Source organism: Pipra filicauda, unplaced genomic scaffold, assembly GCF_003945595.2.
Source record: "Pipra filicauda isolate LSUMZ 115617 unplaced genomic scaffold, ASM394559v2 scaffold29_size4552773_pilon, whole genome shotgun sequence".
Lineage (NCBI taxonomy): Eukaryota > Metazoa > Chordata > Aves > Passeriformes > Pipridae > Pipra > Pipra filicauda.
The window spans coordinates 2,170,935-2,181,419 of NW_024104420.1; the positions used below are offsets into that span (position 1 = coordinate 2,170,935).

The 10,485-nt window shown below is 42.6% G+C and overlaps 1 protein-coding gene across 1 annotated transcript; it reads right to left on the reverse strand.

Annotated features, from left to right (window-relative positions):
- Positions 1–1,607: 1,607 nt before the first annotated feature.
- Positions 1,608–10,233, reverse strand: PPIC (peptidylprolyl isomerase C). The gene is made up of 5 exons (XM_027710263.2): positions 10,105–10,233; positions 5,835–5,948; positions 5,255–5,348; positions 3,467–3,651; positions 1,608–2,163 (listed from the first exon to the last, which is right to left on the reverse strand). Exons 1-5 carry the CDS (start codon positions 10,210–10,212, stop codon positions 2,035–2,037), a joined length of 630 nt encoding a protein of 209 aa, XP_027566064.1. The 5' UTR covers positions 10,213–10,233; the 3' UTR covers positions 1,608–2,034.
- Between the last annotated feature and the right edge of the window lie 252 nt (positions 10,234–10,485).

Here is a 10,485-nt window from a genome sequence, read left to right on the forward strand (position 1 = left end):
TGCTTTGGTATCTTTTTTGTGCTTTTCTCTTGAAGCAAAACATTTCTCTGAGCTGCTGTCACCAGAAATGGGTCTCACAGATGTCTCCATGTGAAGCATGAGAAAACACCTGTGTGTGTGCTCATTTAAAGCTCTTAGCACCACACCATCTGACCATGCTAGGCTTACAGAAGTGTTATATCGTGGTGAAAAGAATTCAGTGTAATTGAACAGCCAGTTAGCCACTGCGCTCATCAGTGGAAGGAGTGTTGCACAAAAGCAGCAAGGGCAAACCTAAGCACACACAGGAGCCTGACATGAGGGTTGCCTCCTCTGACTACTAGATGTGTTTGGAAGCCACCTGGGGAGAGTGAAAGGCTGGCACTTGGACAAAAGGTAGGCCTGTGACTACAGCACTTGTTCAGGTAGCAGAACTCTACGCTGTCTGCAGGATCAACCTCCAGGAAAGGGAGTTGAAAGGAAATTTGGGCAAGGGAGTCTGAGGCATTCTTGCTCCTACTTCCTAACCCTGCTTCCCAGTGCTGCTTTTCAGAGAATTTTACTTTAAACAGTTAGTAGAAAGAAAAACATGCATGGGTAAAAGGGACGTCTTGATTGCCTAGCACTAGGCAAATTTAGGAGCCCTTGCCAAGTTCTCCTCTAGCTCTGTTTAAAGAGGACAGTAATCCTTTCACAGGTCTCTGAAAAGAAGTGTCAGTATTTACCCTCAGGAGAGGCCCCAGAGTTGGGGATGATGAACCAGGAGCATCCCTGTAACTGCAAAGTACATGTCAGGAAGACATGGGATAAATCCCTGCCAACAGTTTCCCATTTCCTTGCAGATGGAATGTCAGTAGGTACAAGCTCTGTTCTGTAGCTCCTGCTCTGCACCACTGAAAGTCTGGATATCTCACGTGGACTCCAAGACATGCTTCAGGAAACTAGTCACAACAAAGAGGGTGGTCTGCTGTCTTCTGCACAGGGGGATGAGTCCTTCATGAAATTTGGCATTGGCTCTTCTGTGTCAAGTTCTAAAACACTGTCAACTCAAAAGAAAAAAATCCCCATCTCTTGTCCTGTAGAGTATTATGTAACTTGTTAAAGAACTTAATTGACATAGGTGTCTCAAAGTGTTACCTTACACTGACCTTGTTTAAAAGCTACCAGTTAAGTTGTCAGCTTAAAAGTTACTTACAAAGCATGACAAAAATAATGAACCTAAAGTTGCATCTCTGACCTACAGCAAAACTTAAAAAAAAACAAAAGGCACTTGAGCTTTCTAATAAGTAACATCAGCTAGGTTACAAAATTCACCATGCTATAAAACAAGGACTCTCCTGTTTTCATCAGTTTCTAACTGATTATCTTATTGAATAACAGACAGAAAAGCTGCTCTTTCTTGATTACAGAATGGTATCTGAATACTGTGGTTCTTTGAAAGACAGCAGGGACTTTATCTGACATGTTAAGATTAGGTAAATTTACCATCCGTGCTCTAACCTTGTAACCATACTTCTGGAAAGCAGAACCCCCTGCACATTTTGCAGAATCAACTGAGGTGAGAAAAAAGACGGGGGGGGGGGGGGGGGGAGAAAAAAAAGAGTTTCAAATATTTATTTAAAATCAAGGTTTATTTATTCAAAACACTTATGTATTTTACTTTTTTTTTTTAATTTTTAAAAATGCTGGTAGTGTTACAGAACATATTTTCAGTTGAAAAGATGGAAACAAATATTGCTAAAATTTCCAAAGAAAACAAAGGATTTTGTTTTAAGCCTTGAGAAAAATAGAATTACTGCTATACTTTTTCATGAAAGACTTTTTCTGCAAGATCTAGAATTTAGTGGGGTATGTCTTGAATTTCAAGGAGTGAAAGCTCCATCAAGTTGTTATAGAAATGGTCATATCTTTTATGTATTTGGCAAATGCTAAGTACTGCCTAAATGTAGCCTCATATGTTTCGAGGAGAAAAACTGAATGGACAGTGGAGATCAGTCAAAAACAGGTGTTAAAATTAAAATGATTAAGTTTTACTTTTCTTTCTGACTGTTGATCTCACCAGTCATCTACTTCAACTACAAATGGTTCCTTTACAGCTATTTTGCCACTATTCACAATCACACAGTCCTGAAGGGGCCGGTCATGCTCATCTGTCTGCTGGAGTTCAATGGAGTGCACCACAGACTGTTAAACAGAAACAAACAAACAAATAGAAGAGTTCAATTTAGCCAAGGAAACTCCAGTGGCTGAAGTCTGGTAGCACATAAACAACTAAGTGCTCGCAGCATTGCTGTTTATTAACCAACTTATGAACAACCTTTCTGAACCTTTACCCTGCTGAATTCCCACATGCTTTTTTTCCCCCACATTAATAGTTATGCCACTCTGCAACTCACACACAGTCGACAGGGAAGGCTGTTTGTCCTCTAGAAGAACTTTGAGCCAACAAAAGCATTATGAAGGGGCAAGTGAAACTGTATGTTCAGCTGACCCACCCAGCACATACAGGGTTCTAGCACATACAGAAAGGATAATCTAACTGTAAGGATAATTTCTAACTGTACAGCATAACTGTGCTTCCTGCTTACTGCTTTTACTTTTAGCATATGACACACACATACAGATTTTAAGCGTGTCACCAGCATTTTTAAAGGACAAAATTGAGTTAGGTATATTGACTACCTGGCTTTGGATATTTGTCCATCAATCTGACTAAACTAAAATTTAGTCTAAGTCTCTTCTCAAAATTTTTCAGCTACTACTGTAGGTCATGAAAATTGAATTCAATATGAATGTGGGAGAGGGGGGCAAGTGTTCTGATGAGATTTTCAAATTCCTCAAAGAACTGTTCTGTCCAGGAGCTCGTTTTCCCCATTAATTTCAAAACAAAGATTAAAAAGGAATAATTTAAAAGAAAAACCAGCCTAATATATTCAGTTGAAAGTACCATTTTTAAACTTAAAATTCTGTCTGGCCTTTCATCAGTTTTGCAGCTGTGTACAGTTTCGGAGAATTAACTGATTTTTTTTTCTTTTTAAACAGATCTGAATATATGTGTTTTTATACTTTATATTCACATGCTTCTAAAAACCCTAACAGTGAAAGTGTTACCCATAACTAGCACATGTACAAAATCAGATTTTAGCTTGTAGAAATACAGTTATTTCATGGCTAACAGTGTTAGTGAAAGGAGGACCTGAACTTACTTGTAAAGGTGTCAGTGTGTATTTCAGTAGCTAGTGGTCTGAAACAAGGGCTGTGAAAGCCAAAAGCATGATTTAAGTTTCCATTTCTGCAGTTAGCATTTGCTATTTCAGTTCTAAATTGTCCAGCTGGAGCTCTTCACAATCATTTTCTACCATGTACGTATTAGATGAACACTCAACAGTTTTGAACCACAATCGTGTAAGTTATGGTAATACACATATAACGTGGCAGAATTTGTCCAGATTTTTTTGTATTAACCTTGCCACTACTTTCAGCTTACCATTCCATCAAGGACTTTGCCAAATACTACATGTTTTCCATCTAACCAGGAAGGCTTTGTCACACTGATGAAGAACTGGGATCCGTTGGTGTCTGGGCCAGAATTAGCCATGCTAACCCATCCAATTCCATAGTGCTTGAGCTTGAAGTTCTCATCTGGAAACTTTTCTCCATAGATGCTTCTTCCTATGACAAAAAATAAGAAAGCAAACTTAAAAAAACCCCAACAACAACAACAATCAAAAAGCCTTTTTTGTTCAAAAAGGGGAAAAGCAAAGTATGAATTCAGGACTTGAAGATTCATTGTTTCAGTAAGCACAGCAACATCACTGTTCCATCATCAGTGATTCCATAACTAAAACCAATTTGCTTGTAAAGAAATAAAGGTAAGCTAAACCACCCCATATAAGCAGAGAATAGTTAAAGCTGATGATGCTTTATCCTTTCACTTTAACAAGCAAGCTGAGTATCTTCAGTGCTTACAGACACCACTGAACAATAATACACTTCATCCAGTTCAACAAATTTAACTTACATAATTATGGTCAGTAACAGCAAGGCTGCTGTGTTTTGTGACAATTTCAGTATTTACACCTTTTCCTCCTAATAAGAAATTGCTTCAGACATGTTTAGAAACAAAGGAAGACCAGATGGAAGTTAGACTAAAATACTTGGTGAGGCTTTGTACAACCACAACGTAAAGATTTTGATATTTCTAAAATAAATTTAGAAAACACTTCAGTCATGATTAAAACACCATCACTTTGAAAAGAGAAGGCTGTCTGTCTCATTCTTTACTTGTGCAGTGCCTAGCACAACAGGGACATTGCTTCCAACACCATCAAATACTGTCCCAATGAACAGCATCAGCAGGCAAATAAACGCTGCCTATCTTTAATGTTAAAACTGTGTCTTTGGTATTTTAGTCTTCCCCATTGCTGGCTGCAAGGAAGAGGAATGTGTGTTCCATTCTACCCCAGCAGGGAAATAACTGCACTGTATGCAGACAGTTCAACTCGTAGCACGCGAATAACGTGCATGAAAAGGAAGAGAAGAAATCCAAAGCCAGAGTGCATGCAATGCAAGAGATGCTGAGCTGGGATTGGTCTCCTCAGTGGACTGAACTGGTCTCCTGGGGGCTCAGGAGGGAGAACTGATACACACAGCCAGGACTCATACCACCAGTGAGTTTGTGGTTTCAATTCTGGTAAGAGAAAAAAAAGGAGAGGGCATGACCCTCATTTTCTAATTTTTCTCTCCCTGTGTTGAAATTCCCTCTCGCAGCACATTTCAGAAGGTTCCTCAGACCTGGCTGAGCTGAGGGCAGCAAGGACGGCCTCCTCCTTCCCTACCTGCCTTCCCTCTACGCGCTTTTTCACTGTTTCACCACATGCAACCAGGGAGCGCTGTCACAAAGCCAGAGCAGGGGAAGGGTGGAGACATCCATCTTTTGGAGACGGTAAGTTGTAGGAGCAGCTGGTCACGTGGCTCCAGCCCAGCACACAAAGCCATGCTTCTTGAAGGGGGACAAGTCACAGACAGAAAAGAGCTATCTGCAAAAATTGAGGACAAAGGAAGAGCTACACATACTTATAATCAGATAATCCAAATAAATGCATCTTATGTTCCAAGATGCTTGGAAAAGTACTAAATGCTCTAAAACAAATGTGGGTTGTTTTTTTTTTTCATTTATGTGAGCTGAAAGAATGAAGGAATATGCTGTTTTGCCTGTCTTTTCAGCAGACATTCGAACAAAGAAAGGGAACCTGGAAGATACTAAGCATGTTACCTCCTGATCCATCTCCTACTGTAAAGTCTCCTCCTTGAATCATGAAGTCTTTGATCACACGATGGAATTTACTTCCTTTGTATCCATATCCTCTCTAAGAAAATGAAATAATTCTTTAAATGAATATAACATCCAGTTCTTACAGTTCATATGGAAATACACAAGTTGTGAATGGCTAGATTTCATAGAATATAGCACCAACGGATATAATACTGGCAAGAAACACATTAAACTGAGGTGCAGATGAATGCAGCTGGACTGCACTGCCACAAAGCAGGTATTATTCAGGTGATCAAAGCCATTGTCTTTACTTCACTGGTATCTGACCACAGTAACTTTACATGCTAGACCTACAAGGCAGGGACAGATGGCGATGGTGATATCCAGCATCTCATAATTACATCTTGTGAACCAAGGACCTGGGAAGACACACACCAGTGCACAGCCTTGGGGATGGCACTCTTCCACAGTCTCCAGTGAAATAAGATCAACAGTTCACAACTGAAACAGCATTAAACACACATTGCCTTCCCAATCCAAAACTAAGTGAGTACACAGTGGAAGAAAACCACGAACGTACTTCTCCAGTTGCCAACGCAATGAAGTTTTCCACGGTCTTTGGGACAACTTTTCCAAACAATCCAATTACAATTCTGCCCACATCTTTGTCTCCAATCTTCACATCAAAGAACACCTGAATATTTTTGTGAAGAGAACAAAAGTGATACAAATGTGAGTGCAACAAACAACCAAGCTTTTCAAAGCATCAGGTGGTAAGGAACTACTTCTGCCTGTTCTGTATCAATAGTATCCTCTGATTCCTAAGGATGCTGTTTGAGAAAAATACTTTCGGAGCCACCAAAATCAGATTATGCAAAAAAGTTTTTGAGAACTGGTGACTCTATGTTTTGATTCTTATTGCTTTTAAAGGTTGGTGGGACTGCTGTATCAGAAGTTTGAAGGTAGTGTTGAAGATTTTTCCCAGACATGCATGTCTTTAAAGCTGTATGGAAAAGATGAAATATGAAAGTTAGGAAGAACAATGATGCTATTCCCATGTGGTGAAAAATAACAAGGAATTATAGTACTGACACTCCCCACAAATGATAGTTTGCTATCCACTCATAATCTTCCTTCATCTCCTGTATGTGAATAAGTATAGACAAAAACCTAAATTTCTTTAAATTGACAAACAGCGGAAAGAAAATCCTATGGCTCAAGCAAGTCATCACTTTCCTAAATATGAATTCAAACCTGACAGATAAATAACCAGGCCAAATTATTCAGCTGAATGCCTAAAAGCTTCAACGTATATGTTGCTGAAAAGCAAGCTCGAAAAGGCAAATGAGTTATAAGGCATTTTTTTATAGTTCAGAATCTATGAATGCCTATTTGAATGCGCAAGAATGTTCCAATAATTACTGAAAACAGGAACAGCTGTCAGGAAATGAGGCATTTTGAAGTTCTGACAAAGTTACATAAAGGCTATTACAGCTTCTAGGAAACAGCAATGTGTATTCCTATGATGTGGTATTTGCTGTTCCTTGTGGCACTCAACCAAGTATTACTTGTCTGCAATGCTAAAAAATTAGTCCAATAATGATAATAAATGGCCACAGTCTCTCCAACGTGAATGCCTCTTTCACGCTCTCCTACTAAACATTTCTACCGTTTCTTGATCTTCCATGTGGTTTTGAACTTTTGGCTAATGCTATAAAAGCACTATAAAGAAAATAAAATTCTTTTTGATACACCTCATTCATTTCCTTGGCACTTAATAACATACTCCTTAGATGTGTGGCTCCTAAAGTACTAACAGCACACTTTCACTAACTTTTTAACATTTTTACAAGCCTCTCTGAATTTTGCTGCCAGGGTTACCTAGGTAAGGGGTATTGCCTGCCTACGTTTTCTAAACGCAGCCTATTATGCCTGAAAATGTTGTTCTAGTAGGACTGCCTGAAATACATAAGCAGATAAATAACTATCACAACTGAGGCTACCAAATGATCACCCCAGATATCAGTAACATCAGCACTTTCACAGAGCAGACGGAGACAAGTCCATCACATGTTGTAAACCCAGCTCAACAGAAAGCATCATACATGGCACTGCTGCTCGCCTAGGCAGTAAACCCAGTACTTCCAAAGAGCATTGCTTCAGCTTATTCTGCATTTGAGAAAAAACAGCAAGTTCCTGGCTTCCTGTTAGCACACCACAAACCTGCTTTGCACGCTTGGTGATTTTTTGAAATCTATGAGCTTTTTAATTATGCACCACATTATGTATCTGTGCATATTTCTGGCCACAAAATCAAGTACAGAAGTATTTGGTAGTCCTACACACTATTTCTGCATAGAAAAGCCATGTTCTCTTAAGCATATTTCCTCAAGTTCTCTGAAAAGTCAATAAGCATGTAGACACTAGTGAGCTGGTCAACACAGCACTTTCAAATCTCAAAAAACAGCTGACCAGATTCTTTACCAAAAACTCTGAAAGGAAACAAACGTAAATTTTCAGTCTTATTAATATTTATATAAATATTTAATCTTATTTACAATTTGCTTGTCAAGAATTTCAAGACTGAAATGAAAAAAGAACACACCAGTAAGGGTGGCTGGTTCTCATTAACATATTCATATATAACTTACACAAGATGGTATACATCTAATTGAAAAAAACGGACAAGAGTATTCAATCATTCAGAAAAAAAAAAAAAGCTGACTGTGAAAGGATAAGCTCATGATTCTTAGAGACCAGGTAATATAATGACAAATGAACTCCTGATAAATGCAAAAATACTCTATATGGTATACAGCCACAACAAGGGGTCCAAAATTGGCTACCACTCAAAAATGACATCTGGAGTCACCTTGAGCAGTTTAATGAAAAATTTGGCTTCTGAAGGTCAGAGAAGAATGTTAGAAATAATTAAAAATGGATACAGACAGGAGATGAGCATAATTACACCATTGCATACCTCTGTACTGTGTGTTCACACCCTGAGTGCTGCATGTAGTTCTGGCTTCTCTACTGCAGAATGATAAAACCAACCTTAAAAAATGTAGAAAAATGAGCAGAACAGATGCTCAAAAGATATGGAATACCTTTTATATGAAGAAAGATTGTATGCAAGCTGGAAGAGAAGAAACTGGTGTGATTTGATGAGCTTCATAAAGTTACCACTGCCTAAGACAAGGAAAATCGGCAGCTGAGATTCTTGATGTGCCACAACAATCAGAAAAGGGCATAAAATTATATCCCAGGCAGGTCTGATGAAGGAAAATACTTTATGCACAACTAAACTGGAATATATTGCCGGAAGATTACCTGGAGGTAAAAGTGTATTAAATTTATCAAACCCAGAAATCAAATCTGTGGTCTAGAAGTCCATAGTAATGAAACTGCAGGCAGCTGTAGACACCAGTGGCAATGAAGTTCAGAGACACAGGCACAGTCCCTGACTTAGCTAAGGCCATGCCAGAGGAAACAGCTCTGCCCCTGTCCTGCCCTGTTACATTTTCATGACTGCAGGTGTCTTTGGGAGCATTGTCTCGAGTCTAGGTGAAAAGGTACTTGGGGGCAAAAACACATAATCTCTGCTTTGTCCAAAGTTGGATGAGACATCCCATCTCCTGCACCAAGCAAATCCTTTTTGGAAAGAGATGCTGGTGTGTTGCAATAACCAGGTGAATCCCCACCTGCTGGCAGGCACCACAGCCCATGAGTTCATCTCTTGGGCAGCACCATCTGCGAGGGCCACACGTGCCTCTGGCGCACAGCCCATCCTGCCTAAGAAGGAGCCTTGCCAACGCCCTGCCCATGGCTCTGCTGGCAGCACACTCCAAGCCACCGGGTGTCCAAGCCTGTTGCCAGCAGGAATGACAAGGGAGCAGGAAACAAGGGGGCAATAAAGTGTCAGCTCTCAACACCAAGCATTTCACGGAATGGGTCGGGTTGGAAGGGAGCACAGTGGTCCACATCTGGTCCTCAAGCAGGCCATCCCAGAGCACATGACAGAAGATTGTGTCCAGATGGTTCCTGAATATCTCCATTGAGGGAGACTCCACAACCTCTCTGGGCAATCTGTTTCAGTGCAGCCCCACAGTAAAGAAGTTCTTCCTCATATTGAGGTGGAACTTCCTGTGCACCAGTTTCTGCCCGTTGCCTCCATCCTATTGCTTGGCACCACCGAGAAGAGCCTTGCTCCGTCCTATTGACACCCCCCATTCAGATACTTAAGGACACTGATGACGTCCCTCTCAGTCGTTCCCTCAGCCTTTCCTTGTAAAAGAGATGCTCCAGTCGCTTGATCAATTTTGTGACCTCTGCTAGACCCACTCCAAGAGTTTCAGCAAAAAGGGCAGGGAGGAGGGAAAACAACCCACTGCACACCCCGAGCCCCACCAGGTTACAGCCCCTGCCTGAGGCATCCTGGTACCACCAGCAGTTCCGAACTGCTCCTGGCAGCAGCAGCGGCTGCAGCAGCGCTGGTGGGGGAAGGAATGTGAAGGTTTCCATTTCTGCAAGACAGAGGGAGGCTTCGCTGGCCCGAACTCCGCGATGTGCCAGCACCTACAGAAAGGCGGCATGCCCACAGGGGCTAAAAACCCAATCAAACAAAAAAAAACAACCCTTATAAAACGGTAAAGTTACGGCGTTCGTCCAAAGCCTCCCCAAACCCTCTGTGCCCGGGATGCGGCGCGAGAAGGAGGGAGCCGGAGCGGGACCGACTGTGGAAGCGGGGCGGCCACCACCCACCCCGGCACCGCCGGCAGCGGCCGCGGGGACACCCCCGGCCTGGGGGCTCCGACCGATCCCGAGGCGTCCCGGCCGCGGGCGAGAGTCACCTTGGCTGTCACGCTGGGTCCCCTCCTCCTGAAGGCCTGTGCCGCCGGGGCCAGGAGGCACAGACAGGCCGCGGCGCCCAGCAGCGCCGCCGGCGCCCCGCGGGCCATGGCGCTGGGTGAGCGCTGCGGCGCCTGCGCCCGGCCCAGCGCGGCTCCGCCCGGCCCGGCGCGGGGGGGCTGCGGGAGCGGCGACGCGGCAGGGAGGGCGGGCACCCATCCCGGGCCAGCGACCAACCACCCGGGGGGAGAGTTCACCCATCCCGGGCCAGCGACCAACCACCCGGAGGGAGAGTTCACCCATCCCGGGCCAGCGACCAACCACCCGGAGGGAGAGTTCACCCATCCCGGGCCAGCGACCAACCACCCGGGGGGAGAGTTCAC

Coding starts and splice junctions, on each gene's coding strand:
- PPIC (XM_027710263.2), bottom strand. CDS start 10,212: ATGGCCCGCGGGGCGCCGGCGGCGCTGCTGGGCGCCGCGGCCTGTCTG. Junction 5,949..10,104: donor GACCCAGCGTGACAGCCAAG/GTGACTCTCGCC, acceptor AAAAATATTCAG/GTGTTCTTTGATGTGAAGAT. Junction 5,349..5,834: donor TTGCGTTGGCAACTGGAGAA/GTACGTTCGTGG, acceptor TCATTTTCTTAG/AGAGGATATGGATACAAAGG.